Source organism: Danio rerio, chromosome 16, assembly GCF_049306965.1.
Source record: "Danio rerio strain Tuebingen ecotype United States chromosome 16, GRCz12tu, whole genome shotgun sequence".
Classification (NCBI taxonomy): Eukaryota; Metazoa; Chordata; class Actinopteri; order Cypriniformes; family Danionidae; genus Danio; species Danio rerio.
Window position 1 is genome coordinate 34,789,549 of NC_133191.1, and position 27,300 is coordinate 34,816,848.

At 35.4% G+C, this 27,300-nt stretch overlaps 3 protein-coding genes across 43 annotated transcripts in view; all 3 read right to left on the reverse strand.

The window, feature by feature from the left end:
- The window catches only part of tg (thyroglobulin), a 64,659-nt gene extending 59,974 nt beyond the window's left edge, over positions 1–4,685 (reverse strand). Inside the window, 3 exon segments of the mRNA NM_001329865.1 lie at positions 1,111–1,208; positions 4,414–4,522; positions 4,601–4,685. Coding sequence (NP_001316794.1) covers positions 1,111–1,208; positions 4,414–4,522; positions 4,601–4,685 — 292 coding nt within the window.
- Positions 4,686–6,685: 2,000 nt separating this feature from the next.
- Positions 6,686–26,276, reverse strand: phf20l1 (PHD finger protein 20 like 1). 41 transcript variants are annotated; one of them, XM_073926156.1, is made up of 24 exons: positions 26,195–26,276; positions 25,110–25,255; positions 24,413–24,575; positions 24,103–24,198; positions 23,342–23,426; positions 21,995–22,083; positions 21,623–21,833; positions 21,313–21,441; positions 18,950–19,014; positions 18,617–18,842; positions 18,377–18,514; positions 17,645–17,827; positions 17,387–17,446; positions 16,953–17,243; positions 15,000–15,182; positions 14,520–14,576; positions 13,905–14,006; positions 12,667–12,807; positions 12,358–12,542; positions 11,877–11,976; positions 11,524–11,719; positions 10,773–11,016; positions 10,523–10,679; positions 6,686–8,031 (listed from the first exon to the last, which is right to left on the reverse strand). In XM_073926156.1, the coding sequence occupies exons 2-24, from the start codon at positions 25,190–25,192 to the stop codon at positions 7,889–7,891; spliced, it is 3,327 nt and encodes a 1,108-aa protein (XP_073782257.1). In that variant the 5' UTR covers positions 25,193–25,255; positions 26,195–26,276; the 3' UTR covers positions 6,686–7,888. The 41 variants fall into 41 exon arrangements, 32 of the variants coding, with proteins under 32 accessions (XP_073782257.1, XP_073782255.1, XP_073782253.1 ...); XM_073926154.1 differs by having other exon boundaries at positions 21,313–21,444; XM_073926152.1 differs by having other exon boundaries at positions 21,623–21,836.
- LOC141378344 (uncharacterized) lies at positions 8,795–10,091 on the reverse strand. The gene is given in 2 exon segments (XM_073926787.1): positions 8,795–9,517; positions 10,055–10,091. Coding segments are annotated over 2 exon segments (660 nt in total). The 3' UTR covers positions 8,795–8,894.
- Positions 26,277–27,300: the final 1,024 nt, after the last annotated feature.

Sequence of the window (27,300 nt, forward strand, 5' to 3'; positions counted from 1 at the left end):
ATAATATAAGCAATTGACTTAAACGTGATGATAATTATTTGATTTTAGTAGCATATATGTGTTAGAGAATTGGGAATTTTTCTGGTTTAAACAAAAATCAAAGAAAACACACTTGTGATCAAACATTGCAATTTATTTATTTAATTATTATTATTATTTTTAATTATTTTTTTGTAATTTATACTTTTTATTGGAGGTACAAAAAACAGTAATGCATTGGATTGCAATTAAGGTTTACTGTAATATTTTTTTCTACTGCATTGTATTTTTAAAAAAAATATACATTTATTTTATTGATGATCATCACTTAAGACAGTGGTCACCAAACTTGTTCCTGGAGGGCCGGTGTCCTGCAGATTTTAGCTCCAACCCTAATCAAAAACACCTGAACAAGCTAATCAAGGTCTTACTAGGTATACTTGAAACACCCAGGCAGGTGTGTTGAGGCAAGTTGGAGCTAAATCCTGCAGGGACAACGGCCCTCCAGGACCGAGATTGGTGACCCCTGACTTAAGACTTTAGTGTGACATGATTCTTCAGACATCATTAAAACATGTTCATTTAGTTCATTTAGTAAATGATTGTTTTTAATTCCATTAATAATTAAGTTTCTAACATTTTTCAATAAAACGTTTTTTTGCTATCAACAGGATAAAAAAAAAAAAAAAAACTTTATTGGGGTAAAATATCCGTTTAATAGAACTGAGCTCACATCAATAACAAACAGCAGTTTTATTTTTGATAATAAATAACATGTGGACCTGTAAATACAGTAAACTGTTACCATATTCCTTTATAGAAAACACAAAAAAGCAAAGAAATAAAAACAAATTCACATTCATTCGTATTTTAATCATTTTCTGGTAAACTAAAGCCTTTTTTGAGGACATATTGCATAGAAAACCCTTCTGTTTCCTAGAACTTTTTAGTCTGCAGGTCTATTAAAAAAAGGCATTTTTATCTAAAGAAATCTTATCAGTTACAAATAAAAAATTTTTTTTGCATTGTAAATGTTTCATGAATTTTAAATGTTCTTCATGGACCCACCAATGTCAAAAATAACATTTATTATTAAGAGTGAATCAAGCTCAAGTATGAAGAGGGGCTTACAATAAACTGTGGATCCATTTTGTCGACTCCCAGGTATCTCAAATCCTTCTGCATTCACACACCAACATTCTCCACCTCCACGGTTACACTGAACATGCCTAAAAACATTTTATTATTACAATGTTGTTACACAAATGTATTTACGCCACAGTACATTAATCAGGTATATCGTGACCCTGGACCACAAATCCCTGGACCACAAATAAGTGTCAATTTTTTTTAAAATGATTTACAATGTTTAGTTCATCTGAACACTGTATAAATAAGCTTTCTATTGATGTATGGTTTGCTGTGACAGGACTAGATTTTCCCAAGATAAACACTATTTGAACAGCCCATTCGAATGTTATCACTTGATTGATTGGGCGTTTTCAGTCGTTATCAGCTGAAAGATATGGGCAAGTAGGGGCCTACTGTGCCTACTGTTAGGCTCAAAAGTTATCATCTATCCACATGGTTAATCAGCTATAGATCACATATGGCTGAGGCCGGAAGTTAACAAAAATTATCAAATTATTTATTACATTTTTCATTACTTGAATTTTATTAATGTCTACCCCTATACCAACCCTAAACCCAATCATCACGGTAGTGTAAAAACAGATCTGGATCTGGAGTCTTCTCTATTAGTATAGCTGATTAACCACGTGGACGGATGATAACAGCCTTCTGAGCCTACCAGTAAGTATAGAAGGCCCCTGGCCCATATCTATCAGTTGATAACCACTGATAACGCATATTAAATCGAGTGATAGCATTCAAAGTGGGTGATCTGGAATCTGGAGGTTTAAAATAAAAAATAAATAAAAAAATTTAAAAAACGAGAAAATTGTCTTTAAAGTTGTTTAAATTAATTGTTTAGCAAAGCATATAACTTATCAAAAATTCAGACATTATTTATTTACAGTAGGAAATTTACAAAACACCTTCAAGGAACACAATCTTTACTTAATATTCGAATGACTTTTGGAATATATATACACACACACACATATATATATATACATATATACACACACATGCATGCACGCACGCATATATATATATATATATATATTCATTTATATATTCATTTATTTTTGACCCATGCAATGCATTGTTTGGCTATTTGATCACAACTTTCATCAAAATTGTCGTAAAACTATTGATTAACACTTTTTTTAGTCTTAGGCCAATTTTGATGACCTTTTGTGATCCACTTCAAATGTTGACTGCTGTACAACTGTGCAACATGAGATCATTGGTGGAAAGAATACTGAAAAATCATACTAAAGTAAAAGTACCATTACTTACCCAAAAAATGTAGCGCAAGCAGAGTAAAATTATCTGATGTAAATATAACTCAAAGACACACATCCATCATCTTCTTATAAGTGACGCGCACTTTACACAGTCATGTAACAACTTTGTGCCTTGAGGTTTCTCTGTATGATGCAAATTTTCTATGTGTGATTTGACTGGATGAGAATCACCGGACTGATCATTCTACTTTAGCCAATCCCCATAGACAAGAAAAAATAAAGTATTGACTGCAGGTTGAAGGAAAGTAATGGAGTAAAAGTACAGATACTGTACTAAAATGTACTCAAGCATAAGCAAAAGTTTAAAAAAAATGTTAAAACTACTTATTAAAGTACAATTACTGAGAAAACCTACTTAATTACAGTAAAAAAACATAAGGGTTTTAATAACTCATTTCTAATGATTTCTAATTGATTTATTTATCCATGATGACAGTAAATAATATTTGACTAGATATTTTTCAAGATACTAGTATTCAGCCTAAAGTGACATTTATAGGCTTAACTAATTTAATTAGGTTAAGTAGGCAAGTCATTTTTATAACAGTAGTTTGTTGAGTAGACCAATGGTTGTCAAACTTTTTCACCCTTTGTGTAGGGCTACACTACAATTTTTTCATGCTACACTCTTCTGTATTAACCCTTTCAGCTGAGAGTCTACATTTATATAAAGATTTACCAGTTTTAAAGAGTTTTGTCATTCATCAGCATGTTCATGACTAACAGTTAACTGTATAATTAAAAAAATATCATTTGCACCCCAAGTAACTAAGTTTTTAAATTCCTCATCCCTCAGTTGATGTCTAGTAGACTGGATATTTATTTAGAGTAGGGGTTTCATGTTTTTAAATGACAGACAGACAGACAGACAGACAGACGGATAGATAGGTGGATAGATGGACAGGTGGACAGACAGACAGACAGACAGACAGACAGACAGACAGACAGACAGACAGATAGATAGATAGATAGATAGATAGATAGATAGATAGATAGATAGATAGATAGATAGATAGATAGATAGATAGATAGATAGATAGATAGATAGATAGATAGATAGATAGATACGGACAGACGGACGGATAGTTGGCTAGACAGGCAGACAAATGGATAGATGGACAGACAGACAGACAGATAGATAGATAAATAGATAGATATGCCAAATGTGAAATGTCAGAAGTCTGTGAATGTATGCTGCAAATAAAATTTACCTACGGAGACAAAAAAAGTTGACTAACTACTGTGAGCAAGCAATACTACAATGGAGGCTGTAGTGGTTCAGTGTGTTGAAGTTTTGTTTTTTATATTCCTTTTTTTGTGCATATCATAATTTACTTGTGCCAACAATCCTGACTTGCATTGATAAAAAATTATTTCCTAAATGCATTCTAGAACGGGGTATTCAAGTTCAGAGGCAAAGCGGGCCACATTTAAACCACTTAAAATGCAAAGGGTCACAAGCTATACTTAACATGATTTTAGCATTTTTTCTGACTTTAAAATGTTTATAAGCAACTAGTTCTATTTACAAATGATACTGAACATTGCATTTAAATTAGGGACTTTTTAAAAATGTTGGGAAAAAGCAGATTAACATCTTGAAAAAAGCATTCATACTCAGAATATTAAAATTATGCTGAGCACCATTAAATATAGCACACTATTAAGTATTAATAATTAAATAATTCATTAGCCCTATAATATGACAATCGAAAAAAATATTGCTTAAGGGAGCTAATAATATAGACCTTAAAACAGTTTTAAAAAAGTCTCCAGAAGAAAAAATATTCTATGAAATAATGTGAAAAAATTCCTTTCTCTGTTAAACATCATTTAGGAAATATAAAAAAAAAAAAAAAAAAAAAAAATATATATATATATATATATATATATATATATATATATATATATATATATATATATATATATATATATATATATTTACAGGAGGGCGAACAATTCTAACTTCAACTGTATATGTACGGGTCACACATTAGCACACCTGAAGCGACCGTCCTCAAAGCACTGTGGAACATGTTGACGCTCCTGCTCTGCACTGACAGACCTAAGCTGCTCACATTGACTCAGACTCTCCGTCTCCAGCTGGTACTCTAAATGTGAGAAACAGGTGGCTCAGTTTCTTCATTCAAAACAATCATTCATACAGTAAACACAAACCAGATGCTCACCTGAAATCTTTCCACACGTCAGAGAGAAAATACAAATCAGTGTGCTGGTTAGACAAAGGAGCTTCATCTCTTCCATGTTCTGCATCTTCTCTAGGATGCAAGAACTCTCCTGTGGTCTAAAAGACTGCAGGCTCTTATATACTATTGCTAAGATGTGCACTGTCATACCAGTTCAGCATTTTGCAGTAATTTACGAATTTATCCATCAAAACAGTAAGCTCTTCAGCTTGGTTGAAGTACCTAGTGACGAATGAGAGCATTTTACAAACGAGCAGCCAAGCTTGAGCTTGAGAGTGCTTTTGTGAGGAGAACCACCAACATCGCTCTTCTGGAAACCACTTGCAAGAGTTAAAAAGAGCTGTGCGGAGTTATTTCTTAAATGTTGCTGTCGTCACAATAAATCTATGAAAAAGAAAATATTTTCATATAAATATAAATGCAGTAAATGACACATTAATGTTCAATTTTTCCCATTTCTGCATTTAGAAGAGCTGCATGATATCAAGCAAGTTATTCGTTTATGAAAAAGTTCATCGTTTCAGTCTGTTTTAAAATATCTTTTTAATTGAATTAATCTTTAAAATTGGTTTAAATGCTGAATGATTTAAAAAATTTAAATATATAAATGCAAATATAAAATGCATTTATATACACACACACACACACACACGTACGTACGTACATACATACATACATACATACATACATACATACATACATACATGCATGCATGCATACAGGTGAAGTAAGAATTATTAGCCCCCCTGTTTATTTTTCCCCCAATTTCTGTTTAATGGAGAAGATTTTTTTCAACACATTTCTAAACAATAGTTTTAATAACTCGTCTTTAATAACTCATTTATTTTATCATTGCCATGATAACAGTAAATAATGTTTTACTGAATATGTTAAAGACACTTCTATACAGCTTAAAGTGAGATTTAAAGGCTTAACTAGGTTAATTAGGTAAACTAGGTAGGTTAGGGTAATTAGGCAAGTTATTGTATAACGTTGGTTTGTTCTATAGACTACCGGGAAAAAAAACATATAGCTTAAAAGGCGTAATAATTTTTTCCTTAAAATGGCTTTTAAAAAATTAATAACTGCTTTTATTCTGGCCTAAATAAAACAAATAAAACTTTCTCCAAAAGCAAAAATATTATCAGACATGCTGTGCTGTTAAACATAACTTTGAAAATATAAAAAAATAAATAAAAATGTAAAGGGGGGCTAATAATTCTAACTTCAACTGTGTGTGTGTGTGTGTGTGTGTGTGTATATATATATATATATATATATATATATATATATATGCAAAAAAATATATTCATTGACTTCTATTGTCTTCATTAGTTTCAAAAACACTGATTTGTTTTGCAATTTAAAATGGCATCTTTGGAGATCTTTTCTCCTGGAGATACTGTTGTCCTAAAAACAACAAAAAAAATATTTTACCCATACTTTAGAAACAGTATAGTAGAAAATTTTGACGATTTACCTTGAAAAAGGTTATTGTCCCATGCCTACTCGGCATACCTTTGTGCTTCATGCAATTTGTGTTTTGGCATGCTTATTTAGTGATTATCTCAGTTCTACTGTGCTAATTAAGAGTTTACTTGTTAAACTTTGTTGGCTTAAAGTAACAGCTTTGATGGTTGTTGTGATTCTAAACTGAACCTTACGATATTCTAGTTAGGTTTGCTTTTGTTTAACTTGTATTTGTTAGATAAGTTTGAGTGTTTTGCCCCATGTAATTTTGAGTTTTGTAGTTGAATTAGTTTAGATCTGGTTTTATTTTCATTATTTATTTTTGTTGCTTAGTTTGGATGTTAGATCCAAGGATTGTTTTGTTTTGTTAATGTTTTGATTTGGCTTACAATAATTTTTTTTCGCTTAAAGAGAATATTGTAAATGTTTATTTCTTTTTTCCAATATTATTGTTACATCTTTTGTTTAAACCATTGAGTAAGATCATCTTAAATTCAGAATCAATTCCTGCCTCATCCTTAATCTGTCGCACACATTACCTTTGTCTCAACTAAATGCTACATCGTCCCTTTTAAACATCATAAACGCGTAACAAAATTAATTCAGAATATTTTTTTAATGAAGTTGTACATACAGATAATTACATCAGGTCTTTAAATAAACTCTTTAAATGTACAGCTGGTATTTCTCATCAAACGAAACTTCAAGTTTTAAATCTAAATTCTAAAACACTCTTTGTACAGATTAATAGAAATGGAGATTAAACAGGCATTTTCAAGTATTATCCTCCGATGCCTTATGTTTTTTGTTGTTGTTTTTCCCTACAGTTGTAAAAAACTGTATATACACATTTCAAAAACAAGAAAACAGAACTAAATGGATTCATTATATGCATTTACATCCCTCTCAGGATTAGCTTACTTCACGGTAGCAACTCTCAAAAGTATCAACATGATAAACAGACCTTAGTGAGAAGAGTCACCTGCTTCTAGACGCCCACCATTAGATTAGCTTGCTTTCTTGTGAATCGCTACAGCATCCATCAAGACTGTAGAGAAACATGCTAAAATATTAGACGAGCTGTTGTACGAAAACTATTTATCTATCTAGATGTTGTTTTAATGAGTTTGTTGGCATTGCGAACCTTTAGTGCCAGTGTATCAGACTGCAAACTAGCCTTATCCTGCTTTAATAAAATCCAACATTCAATTTCAAAAACTTGGAAATTCTGAACTGTGCGTTTCTGGATAAAGAAAAACGGACCATATGGGTCTGTTTCCTTGGCACTTCAAAGTGACTTTAAGTGGCAAAAACCTTTTTCATTAAATATTTATATATATATATCAAACACTAATGAACTTTTAAATGGTCTGCTATTAAAGACCCACTACAGTCAAGTTCATATTTCCTTAAGCTCACAGAGAGGAAAAAAACAGACTGGATTTGCTTTTGGGGTCTAACTGATGCAAAAACACAAACAAACAAACAAGCTAAAACCTAAATCCATGTTTGATGTTGTAATCTTTTTTAAAAATAGATTATGTTCCCTTCTGTTAACACATGAAAGAATTAATATCCTATAGTGATGTTTTCCTATTTTGGACAACAACATTCTCTTTAAGCACATATGCAGTTTAGGCTCACTGACATCTTCCTGTTTGACACATTCAGCATGAATCTCAGACTTGGTCATGGCCAGCGTTCATCTTCAAGGGGAGCACACAACCACTGAAGAGAATACACCTCCTTGAGTGCGCAGATTGTTGTTAGAAGCTTAGAAAAGACACTATAATGTATGTATCACACAGAGCAGAGGGTGCTCATCTGCTGCACTTTTCCCAGGTCAGTCAGAAGCTGTTTGATGCGGCACTTGAGCTGAGGGAGTCGGGCCAGAGGATCAGGAGGCTCCAATTCACCAGTGAAGTCCAGCCAGCTCTCCAGCACTTCACACAGACAGGGAGAAAGAGAATCGGCATTAATATGACATCAAATGCATCACAAAGGTTTTTAAAACAGTAGCTGCAAGCTGATTTCTTTCCAACTGTGATTGGCATTTCATCTTTGCTGCTTGTTTTGTAGATAATAAAAAGGGGCATAAAGGGAAAATATCTGATTAATCAACATAATCCATCATCATTTTTTGGCAAATTGGGCCTTACGTAAAATTGCAGGTGCAGTTTAATGCATAGTGCATCCGCAAAGTATCCATAGCATTTCATTTTTCGACATTATTTTATGTTACAGCCTTATTCCGAAATGGATTAAATCAATTTATTTCCTCAAATTTCCACACAATACCCCATAATGACAATGTGATTTTTTTTTAATTGTTGCAAATTTATTACAAATAAAAAACCCTGAAAAATCACATGTACACAAGTATTTACAGCCTTTGCTCAATACTTTGTTGATGCACCTTTGGCAGCAATTACAGCCTCAAGTCTTTTTGAATATGATGCCACAAGCTTGGCACACCTGTCTTTTGGAATTTTTGCTCATTCCTCTTTGCAGTATCTCTCAACCTCTATCAGGTTGGATGGGAAGCAACAGTGTAGAGCCATTTTCAGATCTCTCCAGAGATGCTCAATAGGATTTAGGTCTGGATTCTGACTGGGCTACTGAAGGATTCACAGAGTTGTTGTGGAGCCACTCCATTGATCTTTTGGTGGCGTGCTTTGAGTCACTGTCCTGCTGGAAGATGAAAAGTCGCCCCAGTCTGAGGTCAAGAGCACTCTGAAGCAGGTTTTCATTCAGGATGTCTCTGTACATTGCTGCATTCATCTTTCCCTCTATACTGACTAGTCTTTCAGTTCCTGCTGCTGAAAAACATCCCCTCAGCATAATGCTGCCACCATCATGCTTCACTGTAGGGATAGTATTAGCCTGGTGATGAGTGGTGCCTGGGTTTCTCCAAACGTAATACCTGGCATTCACATCAAAGAGCTCAGTTTTAGTCTCATCAGACCAGAGAATTTTGTTTCTTATGGTCTGAGAGCCCTTCAGATGCCTTCGGTAAATTCTAGGCGGGGAGTGGCTTCTGTCTGGCCACTCTACCATACAGGCCTGATTGCTGGATTGCTGCAGAGATGGTTGTCCTTTTGTAAGGTTTTCCTCTCGCCACAGAAGAATGCTGGAGCTCAGACAGAGTGACCATATGGTTATTGATCACCTCCCTGACTAAGGCCCTTTTCCCCTGATCACTCAGCTCAGATGGCCGTGCAGCTCTTGGAAGAGTCCTGGTGGTTCTAAACATCTTTCACTTGCGGATGATGGAGGCCACTGTGCTCATTGGAACTTTCAGAGCAGCAGAATTTTTTTTGTAATTTCCCCAGCCTTGTGCCTCGAGACAATCCTGTCTCGGAGGTCTACAAGACAATACTTTTGTTAATCGATTATTTTGAGCATCCCTAATTAAACCGCACGCGCAGGCTCAGTGCCGGAACTCTTTAAGCTCTGAATTTAATAAATTGTTGAATGCAATACTGGTAATATTATTAATCTGAAATATTGATAAAATGTGCTTTATATTTCAAAGTTCTTGTTCATTCATTTATTTTCTTTTCGGATTAGTCCTTTTATTAATCAGGGGTCGCCATTCATACAAATACACTACGGCCAATTTAGCTTGTTTAATTCACCAATACCACATATTTGGACTGTGGGGTAAACTGGAGCACCTGCATTAAACCCACACCAACACAAGGAGGACATGCAAACTCCACACAGAAATCCCCACTGGCCCAGCCGAGGCTCGAACCAGCAACCTTCTTGCTATGAGGCGATCATGCTACCCATTGTGCCACTGTGACACCCAGCATCAATATTTTTTTTTAGAGAAGCATAGTAAAATTGTTGAACTAACACAAACTATTTTTATTTTAAGTTTAATTCAAGCATTTTAAACTACCCAAGTTTGTTTTTAAGTACTTTCAAGGCCTTAAATCCAAATGTCTGAAACTGAAGTACTTTCAAGGAGAGTGGGAACCCTGCTCTCTGAATACATCCCATCTTTCCCAGCAATGCAAATACAAACAAACACAAATACAATCAATGTTGCTTTGCTCTCAGTATAATGTTATTGGCTTAGCTACATAGGCATCCAAAAACATTGAATCCAATGTGTGAGCAGTATGCCGTGGTTTGCAAGATGCTGCTGAGATTTCAAGTTGTAATAACTGGTTCACCATTGTGTTCATTGCTATTTCAAAAATGCAGCTCAAAAGAGTTTTTATTTATCTTGTTTGTCACAGTAGCCCTGCCCTCAGCACCTAACGCAAGCCTTTCTTTCTTCACACCCAGCAGTGTGGCTATTTAAGATGCTACTATTTAAGAACCACTCCAGACCAGCACTCAAAATGCTTTTGTAGATTAGGGGGTAATGGTGTTATTTTAAATGTGTAATTTAGCGCCACATTCCATGTTTTGGCTGCTTACCATCAAGCTCTTTCTCAATGAGGTCCATGCGGCCCGACAACTGGTTCTGAATGTCCTCTATGTGTGTGAGCAGGTTCATCTGCCACTGCAGGCAGTTCCTGGTCTGCTCCACACTGCTGTCATTAACACATCCAGACAGAGCAATGGCACTGCTGACCTACACAAACATAACACACAGCAATTATCTTTAAACATTCTCTTCCACATACTGACACTGAACAGATATGAGTTTTAACTGTCCTTTGGATACCTCTTCTTCCTTTATGTTAAACTGAGAGCCCATTTGCATCCCCTGCTCATCTCTTGTGTGCTCGGCACCAGTCCCAGGTGGTTTTTGGTAGCTGTGCTCACTAGTAATGTAGGTTTCAGGGTTTGAATTCTGATTAAGGTGCTCTTTGAAATGTAGACCGTCTGGAACTCCACCCATAGGCTGGTCCTCATCAGAGTTTACCCAAGACCGAGCCCACAAGTGTAAACTTGGGTTATGCTTGTTCCTTAGAAAATGTGAAAAGCATATTATAGTTCCTGTTTTTCTTCTATAACAGAAAAAATATTCAAAGACCAGTTTATATGGGGCCTATTACGCTTGTTTGCTGTTTCCTTTAGTGCATAATGGTGATGTTTAAGAAAAAAAGAAAGAAAACCATTCTGATGGAAGTTGTTCTCTGTATCACTGATATCGTAACATCACCAATATCGTATGTATCTATGAGCACTGCTTTTAAACTCAAACACCTTAACTGTAGTGCTGTGTCTAGTCCACGAAAACGGTGTGTGTGCTTCCAACCAAAAAGTTAAAATTAACACATCCAGAAAAGCAAGATATAACAACTGATCAATTTTCCAATTAAAATGTCACAGACTTATTTTTATGACAACAAGAGCTTTTTATGACAACAAGAACTGTGCGCAACAATCTCTATGCATAAAATATCTAGTGACAGTTAATTAGTTAACATCTAATTTAAAGGATTAAGCAGGCTTCTGGTAATTGCTCTTACTGTAAAATATCCATCTTTAGCTGAAGGCCATGGAGCAGGTTTTTAACACTGTAAACATCAGCCAGCAGCTGGTGAGTGGACACGATTTTCTTGGCATTCTGATGCGAGTAGTTCTCGGTGAGGAAAGACAGGCCGTACATGTGGCCTTTTTGAAGCCAGTCTTTATCATGGCGGTACTTTGCGCTCCACCTCTGACCTGAGAAAAGAGCATATTTTAGTAACAAATCTGGAGACATTTCAGTTTAATATTTAGAATTCATTTTATTCATTTAAGGAATAAAAACAGACATTTGTAATAGCAGGATACAGTTAAAGATCCTGCTGACAATTTTCAACTGTTGCATGATTGTTACCTGGAGGGTCTCTACAGATGTAACAGATGTACTGTTCAGGGATGCTGTCCTCCAAAAGCCCCATACATACACTGTGCTGCCAGCACATACATTCTTCACACTGTAAAGTGATACGCAAAAAGACAAATACACATTTTCAGGCACTATTTCAACACATTTAAAGTGACAGTTAACCCATTATTTTTAATTGTCATCATGCTAATCCCTCACTTCTTCATTCTGTTGAATACAACGGAAGACATACTGAAACTGTTGTAAAAAAGCCATTAACTTCTACAGTATTATTTTCTTTCTATTATGGATGTCAACTAAATGCAACTTAAAGCATTCTTTCGAATATCTTGTACAACAATAATAATTGTAATATTAAACAGAAAAAAGAAATCTATCAAGTTTAGAAGCACTTAAATTTGGGTAAAAGCTAAAGAAATTTCAATTTTTGGGTGAACTATCCCTTTAAGATTTGATGCCATGATCCTACCTGAATCATGAAGCCATTTTCTTCATCCATCTCGCATATGCAGCGAACAATTTCATCAGCACCATCATCATCCTCATCCTGAAAGTCCTCCATAGTGATTGAGTCTAGATCCTGGTTATACTCATCTCCACTGAACAGTAAGCTCTCAGTTGTCGAGTCTTCCAGGAAGTCGATGTCTGAAAGGTCTGCGATAGGAAAAGAAAATAAGAGGCTCAACATTACCAATATCGTATTCATGTTGACTACTATCTATTATAACAAGCAAGTCAAATTTTACAGCCACAAATAACTCCACATGACAAAACTCACTCTCCCCGGTGAGGTCGACAGATAGTATGGCACGAGGGTATTGGAAGGTGCTGTGCTTGAAGGCACTAGAGGAAGAACGATGCGGTGGGGAAGACGGTCTCTCCAAGTAAGCCAACGACATCTCATCCAGGTCTGGGTAACCTTAGCACAAAGGTGAGAACAAACTGAAATATTTGTAACACTAAAAGGTTTAAGAATCAAGAAACTTTAACAGATTTGTGCGTGTTGAGCATCAATTATGAAACATTGGCACCTGTCAGTTTTAATTGTGGGGAAAACTGGATAATTTTGAGCTTTTGTCAACTTTCATCTTCGGGTACAAAAACATTTTTGAGCGGGATCAAAATCTTTGACGTAGCATGCATCTGCTAGAGGAGTGATGGCACGTTGGTTTCTCATTATTATTCATAGCAGACTTTTCTTATCCTATCAGAAGACCCTGCTTCTTAATTATTCATGAGAGCACATGCTTTCTGAAGGCAAGGCAGACTTGCCAAGCTGTGAGACCCAATGACTAGGTAAGACTGAGTTTTTGCACGGCACGCATTATTTAGCCCTTCAGGAAGGTTTGTGTGTTTCTTTCCATGATCCACAGTATTTGTTGCACGTTTTTCGCCCTGATGCTGTCAGGGCCGGTACAACAAAGCATTTTTGCCATGAGAGCTGCAGGAAAATCACAGAATGGCGGACTTTGCCTTTTATCAGTTGAGTTCGTTACCATTCAGACACATCGCCTATCCGTGCTGCTGTGTTCGCCTATGTTTAAAATCCTCCAGATTAAAGGCAGGACGAATAGTTGAAATAGACAGGGAAAGAGACCTGCTGCACTATTATCCACTGTGTCTACATTTAGACCCGGGATTCAGAGGTAAGAAGTCCTCCTCATGTACAGTGTTTATATAAACATTATTAGCTTTTTAATTATAACAAATTGTGGTTATGTGTATATCAAATTACAAATAACAAATATATTTCTTTACATTTTAACTTTGTAAACTATAAAGTTATGGGTCTCTTCACGGTTTGTCTCATATTGTGAGCCAACTGAGTTGTTCGCTCCCCTCTTTTTCCCCTTGATCTGCCGGCCATGCACATTCCTAAATCTGCTTGCAGCGCTCCACACCTATCCTGGAGCATTTTTTGAAAAAAATCTGGGGAAGACTCGAACCGAAAGAGGAGGGTTTCATGGCCCTTTAAAATTCTGCAATGAAGGCAAACTCAATTACAATTACACTTACAATGCAGTTTTGATTTTTTCTTCTTTTTTTTCTTTTTCTTCTGTTTAATTCGGAAAAGGTCCTTTTCTTTTCTGTCTCTCCGGTCTTTATCCCTCTTTTTGACTATGGCAGAAACAGAATTGCAGGTTCCTGTTTAACATGGTTTAAGCAGCTTGGCTGTTCACACCAGATGCAACATGACTAACTTTAACATTTAAATACCACATACATTCTACATACAAAATAGGACTGCACTCTCAAGTATACAATTAACATTATTAAAAATGTCTTTAAAATCATTATTTCCCATTCTGACATTCATATTTAAACTATATATTTGCTAATTATTTTATTCATTTTAGATCTGGAGGTAAACTATCTGCTGCTGAATTCAGTATGGCTATAAATATCATGTAAAATGATACTAAAACTGAGGTTTAAAGTTTTACAGAGGCTGTTTTACAGCCGCAACATTGCAGAAATACAAACAGAATGGTTTCTAAAATAAAAACTTCTTATATCAGTGATGGTTACTATATAAACTCATTTTAACCAGCTTTTATCACATCACATCACATATAGTAATGACATGGTGTAAGAATATGAAAATGATAATAAAAAGTAAGGTAAACCCACCAAACAGTTGACATTTATCATCCAGTTTGAATTTACGCTCTGTTTTTATACAAAGACCTAAAGACAAAACAAGAAACATAAAATTATTAATTTAATGACAAATGCAATCATCTTGAAAGAAAAGCTCCACAAATGTACACTGCACTTCACTATTACACACATGCAAAAAATAAGTAAAACATACATATATTTTCCATAAGCTCACAAACGTTTACAAGTACACATATAGCCTGTCACCTTCTAAACACTATATTTACTGTGTTTATTTAATAATTTTACTCTGCACTGATTACTGGTGATTGTCACATTATATCATGTGACAAAAAATACTCAATTAATATTTCTTTAAAACACTGAAGAAAAAAAAACAATAAGTTACATTAAATTACAATTAGTAGTACTTCATTCTCTTTAATGATAATATTATGAAAATACATCTTAGCAACTCATGATCCTTTAAAACCTAAACACTCAGCTCACCATCCAAGTGCTTGTCCTTCTTGATAATCTTGTCGTGGAGGTTATCAAAGGTGGGAGGTGGAAGGGAGACCTCTGTACTGTCTGAACTCATAGAGGCAGACGAGCGTTTCTTTTTACAAAACTTAGAAGGCCGCACACAGCCACCACTGTCCATTTGAAGCATGAAGCCCTGAGAGGACAGAGCTGAGACACAAAACAGAAGAGAATGTTTATTAAGGTTCAATTCTTGAACTGTGTTTTAGATGTATGGAATACAAGTACTGTCATAAATATTTTGTTTTGGGCACTTAATAAGGCTCTGTCTCATCTGACAGCTATTTTTACATTGTAAAGAACTATTATGGCCCGTTTCCACTGAGTGGTACGGTACGGTTTGGTACGCCTTTATGGCCGTTTCCACTGCTAAAAGGTACGAAAAAGCAACCCATACAGTACCACTTTTTAGGCACCCTTTCAAAAGGATATCTAGCACAACAAAAGGGTACCAAAAGGTAAAGCAAGACACAAAACTGAACGCTATTGATTTACAGAGATAGGTCACTGGCTCATGCACAAGCCAGGAGATGAAAAGAAAGGAAGCTCCATTTTTAAATACACATGCCAGACATCACATTGTAAGAATATATAATAACAAGCCATGGTAGATAGGTGGTAGGTTTAATAGATTCATACTCCTAGTTAAGACTTTATGTTTGTAGCTCAGCAGTGTTGAAACTAAAGCCACCTTTCCACTGCACACAACATTTGGACACGACTGTCGGAATACACCCCCTTGTGGCAGGTGCACAGTATTTTCAGTGTTGTCGTGCACCATAGGGGTTCACAGTGTCCGAAATAAAGGAGTGCAAAAGCAAGAACCTTTATTCTCTGTGCGTTTACATGGTTTAATGAATGAATGAATACAAGAAACTCATAGACCACTAAAATATTGGAGGGAATGTGGAGACAACATTTAAAATATATATTTTCATTACTTTCTTACATACATTTATGAACAGAAAAGTTTTTTTTAATATAGACTTTTTATAACTCCCATTTCTCATCTTGCGCGCACGACCTGCTTGGACAACACTGTAATACATCATATTCGGTCGGCAGGTCGCATACGGTCTAGTCGCAGGAGTTCAAATATTTAAACAGATCCGCTGCTCAATTCGGATCCGAATTTTCCGCATACAGAGATGGTCGGAACTCAATGCAGCTCCCGGACTGCTCTCCATTGGAAATGAATGACTTCCGGTCTGTTGCTTGTCGTTTGTCGTGTGCAGTGGAAAGGAGGCTTTAGGGCTGCACAATATTGGAAAACTCTGACATTGCAATATAAGACTTTTCTGTGATTCATATTGCGATATGAATACAATTTCAGCAGATGGCTTGAATAGCTCTATTTTGAATGACATCATTCATTTGGGTTGGGATATTTTTGTAGCAGAGTGAATTAAAACAAACTGCAAGCATAAATAGGGTTTGATGAACAAAAACAAAGATACAAGTGTAATAAGCAGCGGTGGTGCTCTGGAGAGTCAAACAGTAGAAAGATACTCGGGTACAATAATTAAATAATCAAATGTAATGTGAAATAACACTGTACAGTCTACATTGCTGATAAACTGTAATCCTAGCTTAACATTGCAGATCCTGCGATGTGACTATTGCGAATAGACACTTTGGCCTACTGATGCTGAAACAATATATATTGTGCAGCCCTAAGACCAACCGTACATTTTACAGTCTTACATAAGCAGACACAGAGAATTTTGCAACTATGTCAGTTTTAAATGCAGATTTTGGAATTGAACCCTAATAAAATTCAGCGATTATGTTACGTTTTCTTTTACATTTTTGGAACTACACATGCATGGTTTTGACTTATGCACAAAAATGTATATTAGTGTTTTTATTCCATATAAACGTGGTTGAAATTCCAATAACAAATATGAAAAGGGCACCTACAGGAAGAAGTAGAGACGGTCCTGCGCCTCTTGTTATCGGGGACATCTGATAATGTGCTTGTAGGCATGGAAGCAGACGTGGCCCTGGTGCGGCCCTCCCTCTCTGGGGAGCAGACCTCGGTGTCCATTTCTTTCTCAGTGTTGTGATAGTACTTCAGGTGATAGTCCAACAGCTTAGCTTTCCGGAACGCTTTCGAGCAGCCAGAGACTTTACACTTAAATTTATTATGGTCCAGATCTATTATACACTCGTTGGGAGCTAAGGGGTCATCAGACCTCTTGGTGTTTATGACTGGGGAGAAAGAAGAAAGATAATATTAATGAGACATGTAATAATATTAACAATAATAATAATAATAATAAATAATTTATTAATGTATTGTTATAAATGTCATTTTTTAATTGCAGTATGTGAATGCTGGTCATGGTTCCTACTTGGTTCTCTGGCATGTTTGTTGGCTTTAGGTGTTCTAGAAGGAACTTTCTGAATTGCAGCTAAACAAAAAAGTAGAAGACAGAAAAAAGTTTGTATTAACATTTGACAAAGCCGACATCATTGCTATGACAACAAGTCAAATCTACTGTTGATATTCTGCATGCCTTGGTGTGTGCTGTTCACTATAGAAACTAAACACAAATTGCCTTTCAAAAGGTTTATAGAGAAACACATACAGTAAAATGATTGAAAACTACCTGGGACTACAGCAGGTGAGTTCCCTTCAAGTGCTGCTTGATTACTGGGCAAAACATCATTCATTTTCTCCTTCTCAGTGATTGGTGCCTGAGCACTGGCAGTGGAAGTAGCTGTGGATGGGCTTTCTGAAACTGGCTTTTGTGAAATAGCTTCTGTTTTAACCAGAGTGCTGCTGTCTTCATCTGGAAAACATTTTAACATGCATAATTTAAACAGAAAATTCTAAGGTGGAACTACTGAAAAAACACATGCACAGTATGCACACTACTTTTCAATGCTTTGTGGGGAAAATGTAAGCTGTAAAAGTGATAGCAAAGATTTTGATCATGTTAGAAAAGGTTTAAATAAAAAGCAGTTGTTTTAACTGTCAACCTATAAAGTCCTAGTGTCTTCCACAAAATATTTTTAAAGAAATGTGTCACTGCTCTGAAAACTATCATTTAAACTAGATAGAAAACATTTTTCACATAATTAATGATCGACAAATACTGATTCTTTATAATAACTTAGGCAGCAGAGATGGCTGATATGATGCTGATTTACCTTATTGGTATAAAAAAAAAAACAGATGAATGATTAAATTATTGTTATTTTTTATATATTTTAAAATAGATTAACTTCAAATGTGAACATCTTAATTCTATAATCCTAATTTAGGCTTTTTTTTCAATGTTTTGAACAGTAGTTAGTTTTAAAATTGCTATTTATGTATCTATGCAAGTGTCTCTCACCAGCTATCAGAGGTCCATCTGGTGGTGGTGTAGGATGAGTAGCTGTATCCCTTGTGTGTGGTGACGGCGGACAGATCAAGTCAGAGGTTGTTGCTAGACGTTGAGATCGTCTCCTTCTTTGGGGGGAGCTGGAAGGGGCTGTGCAGAAACATCATTGAATATCACTGAAAGCGTCAAGTATAATACACAGTAACTGCTGATAGTGGACAATTTATAAAACAACTCCTCTGGCTGACCCACCAGTGTGTGTGCTGTCTGGAAGGGTTTGTGTTGGGCTGGGTAAAGGACTAGATTCGGGGGCTGCAGGTGTGTTCTGACAGCTGGATGCGGACTCTCCAGAGTCATGTTTCAGTCTTCTTGAACGAGCTTTGCATGCAGGTGGGTTAGAGAGGGATGGGGTTGTCTTTTGGGCACTGACCGACTGGGACTTCTCATCAGCTGGACTAGGCTCTGGACTTGGTACTTTCTAAGGGACAGAGAAGTAAACATGACATAGAGTGTGTACAAAAGTGTTCATTAGTGTGTACTAAAGTGTTCATTACACTGATAATAGTAAGCCAGTTTCTTCTATACCTGCTGTGGTGTCACTGGAAGCTCTTTAGTCTCTGCTTTCAATTCAGTCTCAGTGTCAGCACACCCTGGATGAGAAATAAAGCACAGAACTTTTTTTTTTTCATGATTTAATGTTGAAGAATTAAGGACAACACCAGAAATTATTACAATGAGAGAAAGTTTTATATGTATTGCCATATCAGCTTTTCTAAGTATTTCATGGAAAAAACAAATCGAATTTACAACATTTTATAAATAAAAATTGTTTATAATAATAATAAAAAATAACAATAAAAAGGACATTAACAGCAATAAGTTAAACAAATCTAAAAACTTTTAATAATATTTACTTTTGACATGAATCCTTTAAAAAAACAGAAGAATTTGTATTTAAAAATATTTCTTATACGTTCTCTCCTGATAAAAAGAATTGTCTAATAACATTAAAAACAGGGAATTCCAAAAGTAAATGTTTAAAACTTTGATTTCTGTTGCAAAATTGACATGTTGAAATTATTACAATAACAATCATATTGGTCTCTAATATGAAATAAGGCTTTATTACTATAAAGTTAAATGTTCGCACTCTTTAAGGAATTCTGTTAGATGTTTATGTTTTAATTGTTTGTCTTTATTAAATACTACTGATATTAATTTGTTAAAACTTTAACTTTTAGGGTAACTATTGCATTCTTACAGGACAGCTTTCATAATTGGCTTAAAGCTTCTGTTAAGTTATTTTTAATGAGCTGTGCATGAGTATTGCCTCATTCACACGGGGCGTCAGCTTCAACGCTTCCCATTCACTTTGAATGGGTGACGTCAGGTGTTGCTGAAGTGCATTGTAGATCTGTCGGCGCCGCTTTAGAGGCGTTGCTCGCTGCAGAAGTTAGGACTAGTTCAATTTTTCAACCGCCAACGGAAGCGTCAGCCAATCAGATCGCTGTATGCAAATACACCAGCTAGACAGTGACCTATGTCTGAATGAATTTCATTGGCTGATGCTTCTATAACGATCGCTTCAGCCCCAACTTCAGACACGCCTTCAATCAAGCGTTGACGCTGAAGCCCTGTGTGAATGGGGCGTATGTGTGTGTGTGCATGTGCTAGCGCAGCCTTTTCGGGGTATATAAAGATAACTGTCTGTTACTGCTGGTATAGATAGGAGTTGAATTGAATAAAGAGTGTTAAAAATAAGAGGAACCGTTGTGGTTATTTGACTTAACAGCTTCAAAAGCCAATAGTATCATCATTGACATGAATTTTGCTTAAATTCCACGAATGATTCCAGGTTAAATATTTAAAAACTAGGCATGACTTGAAAAATTATATAGATGGCATTCAAAAGAAATTAGTAACATACATACATTTTCAAGAAGAGTCTATTGAATAACTTGACAGTTTTAAAAACATCTTTATGTTTTCAAAACTGCTCACCCTAATTGACAACCACTACTTAAAAATGTTCTATAAGCTTAACTGAATGTACAGATGTTTCAGCAACTGCTTGTCTTGACCTCTAGGCTGCATTTACACTGCAGATCTTGATGATCAATTCTAATTTTGTGACTGTATCCAATTTTTTTGCTGAACTGCTCACATATTCTTTTTAAAGTGACTCGTGTCCGATTGTCTGCATTTACACAGCACACAGCAAAAACGCAATGACCAGGAAAAAAAGAGCGGGCACTGACTAACAGCTGATAACAAGAGCGCCCTTTCCTCTATTCCTGTATTTAATATGATCACGGGGTTTAATTTTTTGACTATTTATTGTTTTACTATAGTTTATGATAGAAATGTTCTTATTTGGCCATCTTATTTTAATCTAGGAATTTTTAAACTAGTATGCATCTTAATGTAATGTCCATGGCGTGATTTATGCACGTGACGTATGCTACAGCTTTATATTAGTTTATATTGGTTACGTGGCGGATGTTCTCTCTCTCTCTCTCATTAACATTCTTAAATACGTGTGCTATATGACAATATAAAAGCGGATTTAGTCCTTGTGTATGAGATTTAAGGTTTGGGACTCTGCTAAAGTCTGTTCTGAAATGAAAGCGAGACTACGTCATTTGTTATGGTGTTTAATGATGCGTGACTCACATTGACAGGAGAAAATCCAATCTACTTGTTTATATTGCAGACACGAGAGAACAGATACGTTTCATATTGGATAAATTTCCACATATGAACAAGGACTGAATCTGATTTGAGTAAATCTGAATCCATGTGATATTTCCTGCTTACATGAATATGGGCCACATCCGATCTGTGCCACATGGGAAAAAAAAAATGGAATTGAGTCACTTGAACCATGCAGTGTAAATGCGGCCCTAGAAACTAAGCCTTGTTTTGGGTAGTTCTCTGCAAATGTTTACCTGCTCCTTTGCCAAGGCGACTCCTTTTAATGCTGCACGGGTTGCCTTGTCTTTTGCTCCTCCTCTTTGCTATAGCCGATTCAAGTTCCTCAGCAGGTGGCTTACTGTCCTCTTCTTCTGAGTCCAGATCTGCTGATATAGAAACACACATTGTTAATGTGGCCACAAAAAAAGACCTCCTAAGATGAGTTCCAATTACATGAACAATATCTATAAAAGATTTGTAACTTAACAGATCAGCACGAATCAGCAAGAACTTGTCTACAAAATACATTTCATAAGGCTTAAAAAGGCATAGTAAATCACACACCAAGTTTCTCCGATTCACTGTCCTCCTCCTCCTCATCATCATCTTCATCATCATCATCATCCTCGTCAGCATCATCATCATCCTCCTCTTCATCTGACCGCTGTTCTCTCCTATCCTCTCTGTCCTTGTTGCTGTTGGCGCTGGTACGTGGTCTGTTTCCTCCTTTATTCTTGGCCGCAGCAGAGGCAGCTTTCACCAGTGCGATCCAGTCCTGCTTGAACACAAACCAATACACTATAAGTCACATCTGACATTGACAAGGGCACATAACATGCAATTTAAAAACAATAGCATTTAAGCTATTGACGATGTTGTAAATGCCATAAAGCAAAATAAACTTAAAGGAAATTGTGAAGTCACTTATAAACTTACTTGTCCTTTTGCATCTTCTGGCATGGACTTGATATGGATTCTTTTCACACAGCGAATGACACCATCATAAAATTGTACAGTGTAAGTTCCTAAAACAATAAATATTAAAAAATCAGCAAATCAGTTACAAATGCATTCTTGAAAGTTATGATTCAAAATATTAAATAAACATTATGTCAACAAGAAAACTCTGCTATATTTATGTTTTCACATGTATAAACACCTTGGTTTAAGTTAACATTTTCTTATGCATTTGAAAATTATTTCTATACTCAAACCTAACCTAATTGAGCCAGAATTTTCTTGCAATTTCAGCAAAAAAAAAAAAAGTCACAACTAGGGATGCTCAAAATAATCGATTAACCGTTAACCGAAAGGGTGCGTTTGTAACCGATTAATGCTATCAGTTAAACGATTAAAATTATTATTTTATATATTTTTAGTTTGACTGCATAAGGGGCAGATTGAATGCGCCTTTGCGTTAAGAGGGGCATCTTTTGTACGCGGCTCATCCCAGAGCAGCAGTTTGTGTTGTCAAGACAACTACAGAGAACTTTTAAAGAGCTTGGTTTCCGCTACATTCATTCTTCCATGGCGAGGACCAAAATCCATCCCGCCACGTGCTACATTACCCATTCAAAACATTCAGTTATTGTTGTTGTTTTTAATAGCGGATTAGTCAGCTATTTTTATTTGACGAAAGACAAAAATATGATTGGAAAAAAAAACAGCTTATGCCGGTTATTAAAAAGAATCAGTCAGTATTTTCGTTTTGTAAAATAAATTAATTATTGAAGTGAAAATAATTTAGGGCAGTCCTATTTATTTTATTCATTTTATTTAGTTTATTCTGTTCTTCTGTGCTAAACACTGCAGGTGCGTGAAAATGCTCTGTTATATTGTTCTATTATTAATATGCTAGCATATAAAATAAATCAGTATTTTAAAATGCAATATTTAATGTGTCAGAAACAAAATAGACACGTCAATTTGTTTAATATAAAATTAATAGTAATCTGACCAGTTAACCGTTAATAACCGATAATTGAGCGGCGGTTGTCGGTTAGCAAAATTAACCGAAATGAGCATCCCTAGTCTCAACTGAGAGATATAAACTCATAAGCCCAAGGACATCATAACACAGTAGTTAGACAAAGTCTGAATCATCTTTTTCAACTCTGGCTTGCAGAAACGTAACCATTGCATTTGAATTACAAATTCGTTTTGTCTATTTTCATTTCATTTTTCATTCATTTTTGCCTGTCGCCACTGCATCCATGAGATGCTTCTTGCATATGCATACTGGAAAAACAATTCTGCTCAGAAGCGCAAACAAGGTGATCTTACCTTCCTTGTTGATACTTTCTATCTTTGCAGGGTAGTAGCGGCAATCTGTCCATCGTGCAAGCACTTCCTCCCCGTCTCTCAATTCCTGAAGGTAAAACAAAAACCAAAACAGACGTGCCATTAATTACAGTCAACACAACCAAAATAAGCAAGCCTGCATTGACGATATGGGATGTGCTGTGATTGTAAAAGTGAATGGTTAGAGCAGAACCAACTGTGATGAACACCAAAAACTTGATTATTTCATATAGCACCTGCCAAGTTTATTAAAAACCACACAGACACTTGCAAAAACCCAATTCAAGAAAACCACAAAATTATTTATTAACTGTTAACTATGTTTGTTGCTTTTTTGTACAAACATCAGAGAGTGAAGCATTCTCAAAATAGTCTACCATTCATAAGCCTGGGGTCATTAAGATTTTTCTATTTCAAGTGAACACATTTCCTTTGTAAACTTTCTATTTAACAAACGATCTAATATATATTATTAAGCCATATATTTAAACTAATATATTCTTTGGTTACTTTGGTATAATTTCAAAATCTTACTGATCCCAGACCTTTGAAAAGTACTGTAAGTTTAATGAAAGACCTGTGTATTTTGTATATTATTATTGATCTTTTTTAAATGGATGATTGCTTTTGGCCCAACAAAACATTACAAGGTTTTGGCTATGCAGATGGAGGAAACCCAAACAAGAATGGGACAAGCAGTTGAGAGAGCCAGATTGAGGTAGATGGTCAATTGAGGTATGTACTTGTCTCTGCTGGGGTAAGTCTTTTTGGTCTTCTGTGCTCTCTGTACTTCCAGGAAGCTCACGAAGGCGAGATGCTCTCATCTCGCTGAGTCTCTCCTGGCAGAAATGTTTGTAAGACAAGAAATAATCAATCAATCATCTCATTAACAAATGAGATTTTATTTTATTTCATTTGAGTGGCTGGGAATTTTTGAGCTATGGAGTCCCTGCAGTTCTCATGCTTGGCAAATCATCCTACACATTTTAGACCATACATGTATATCTTTACAAAAAAAAAAAAAAGTAGGAAGTACTGCAAACATACAGACACCTCCTCTTCTTTGAGACCCTCTTTGCGGAGTGCCGGTCTCTCTAAGGGTCGAAGTCTGTTGCTGTCCCACAGAATCCATTCATCATACCTATGGCTCCAACGGTCAAAATGCACAAGCATCTTTCCTTCATCATAATCAATCTTCTCAATGCGTGAAGGGTACCTGCAGACAACAATTGAAAATCGGCAAGAAAAAAAAAAAGCAAGGATCACAATTAGACTTTAGTTACAATGCATTCAGGAACTAAAAGTGTCCACAAACAGACTAAAGTTACTCTATTTGCATTGAATATAACAAAAAAATAAATTTACATGAATGTTTAAAAACAGCTAAATGAAGAAGTGCTCAATCTTTTAAATGCCACAGAACCCAAGATTAAATGATCTTGTCACAGGAACCTGATTTTCATTCACATTCTAAATATTAAAAGGCATTTGTATGTTTTTACATATAGGGAACCAGTTCATATTGCAAGACAATATTATACTTCAAACAATTATTCATTTTATCAAATAAAAAATGACCTATTAAGTAAATATTTAGCTACAATTAAGCAACATTGTGTTTTTATCATCATATACCATACACTCACATTTTTCCACTTATATGGATCACATTTTTATCTATTTCCTCATTTATAATCAATTGGCATGGGTTGTCGAGTTTTAAAAATTAATCTTCAAAATGTATTCATACCATTTTTGTAGATAATCCTGGGCCTCGACCCTGGCACCAACCTCGAACGTGATCCCTGGTCGATTTGGAGTTTTTTTGCTCATTTTGAGTATTCTCTAACCAGGTCTTTCTCGAGACTCAAACGCTCTCTCGTCCTGTGGACAAACCTATAAATGCAAAGAGAAGACCTATGAGTCTATACATATAAATCAGCTAAACCACACTGTAAGGTCAAATGTTTGACATTAACATCACCCACTTTATATTAAAAACAGACAAATCTTTGACTCATTTGTAAGTGTAGTATTGTATTTGCAAATCTACGAATAAGCATGCACAGTTTCCAGAGCTCAGCTATTTGTCAAGCTTGCAAAATGTACCTAATCCAGGCCTTTGAATAGTACACTAGTCTAGCATGTTTCCTTATTAGGGAAATTACAATATTTCACAAAAGTCTTAACACTTTAATGTGTTACGAAGCATAACAATTGCATGCAAACAACAGATAAAAACAAAAAAACAAAAAGAACTGTGAATGCATAGGCTTTCAAGCTGGACAGTGGCTAACTGAGCTAACCAGCTACTGTACTTCACTTATGGCAGCTTGGCACACAAAATAAATCCCCATTTTAAACTACTGCAACCACATATATAAAACCGAACTCTCTAAAAAACCCTGATGCAAATTTAATCCTGAAAAAAACAAATGATAATATTAGGAGGGCAGTTTGCTCTTTTTACTGGATTACCATAGCTCGCTAATGCTAGGTACAGAGTAACGAGCTTCTTGTAAATATTTTCCAGCTTGAATACATTTGTCAAGGTTTTCTTGAAAACACTAGTAAACCCGTGAGCATAAACGATACATATCAATATTTAAAAGACAAAACTTTAGGTCAAACCTCTCATTGTCCAGTTAGCACAGCACAGCAGAGCTAGCAAACAGCTAATGCTGTACCAGCTGACTAGCTAAACCGTTCCGAGGGGATAAAACTATGTGCAAAAAAAGATGAAAAAAAAATGACAGGACAGTGTCTTTGTTAACACGACTCGAAGAATGACAGTTGCTTTCTGACCTCCGCTGTATGCGTGACATGTAGATTTACCTTTGCAAATTCATTGAGAGAATAGCAATTAATTCCTATAGTGTATTGTGTTCATTCCAGCTCAGTTAGTTTTAACCAAACTGAACGTGTGCGCGCACGCACGCGACGTACAAAATGCCCGAGGGCACGCGCACCGCAGACCGACACGTGACCAATAATCAGACGCTTTTGTGTTTGTTTTGTTTTGTTGTAAAAGAGACAGTAGCAGTCTTACTTTCGCTTGAAGTTGAAGTGGAGTAGATCTTCTGTGCGACATCTTCGAACTGCTATCAAGTTATACAGATACAAAGAAAGTGGTCAATGTTAAATTCTAAACTTAAAAGCTCACCTCAAAAAAAGTCAAGTGTATTTCTGTTTTTGGAAAATATTCAGTTGTGTTAAATCATAAACAGTGAAAAAAAAGTATATTTTAGTGTTCAGTTCTCTATATAAGAACCTTGGTTTCTGCTTTGTCTTTCATTTTAATTATTTAACTAGCACATAATAAATAGAATTAGCTGACAATTTATGTTTAAACATTAATGATATCAAGTCATGTATAAATTATAGATTAGCATTAATTAATTAATATTAGTTTTAGTATAGATTTATTGATAACTTGGGAGACAAATGAACACCTTTCACCATGTGCAGCTCAGCAGTTTTATTTACAATGATGCTGTTGTTAATTTTAAAACTTTAAAAAAGTATTACATTATCTATGCTATTGTATTTATTTAAAAAAAAATACAAATTTTAAAAAATGTAATCAACTATTTAAAAATCTGAAGCAAATATATTTTCAAGAAAAACATTTATATCGTAGGTACAGCAAATTTACATTGCAGTGAATTTAAACATCCAACGTCTGGTCTGCAGCATATTGTGGTCGTATAACTATCGAAGAGCATAGAATCACCTAAGCTCATTGCTGTATTCTGCTTGTCCAGCATTATTCAAAATCTTTTTGGTGCCATTTTCTAGAATCACTTTTAAAACAAGTAGAAGATATTCATACAGTGTACTGTACTGTAGGTGTTTTGAGCATTTGGTTCTCTGTGGTTCACAACTCAAGATAAAGTTACATAATTAGGCGTTATACAAATTTTACCTGACTCTGGGGTAAC

Coding starts and splice junctions, on each gene's coding strand:
- phf20l1 (XM_009292481.5), bottom strand. CDS start 25,192: ATGAGCAAAAAAACTCCAAATCGACCAGGGATCACGTTCGAGGTTGGT. Junction 15,183..16,952: donor GACCGTCTCTACTTCTTCCT/GTAGGTGCCCTT, acceptor TTTGTGTCTCAG/CTCTGTCCTCTCAGGGCTTC. Junction 14,577..14,999: donor GAAGGACAAGCACTTGGATG/GTGAGCTGAGTG, acceptor TTTTGTCTTTAG/GTCTTTGTATAAAAACAGAG.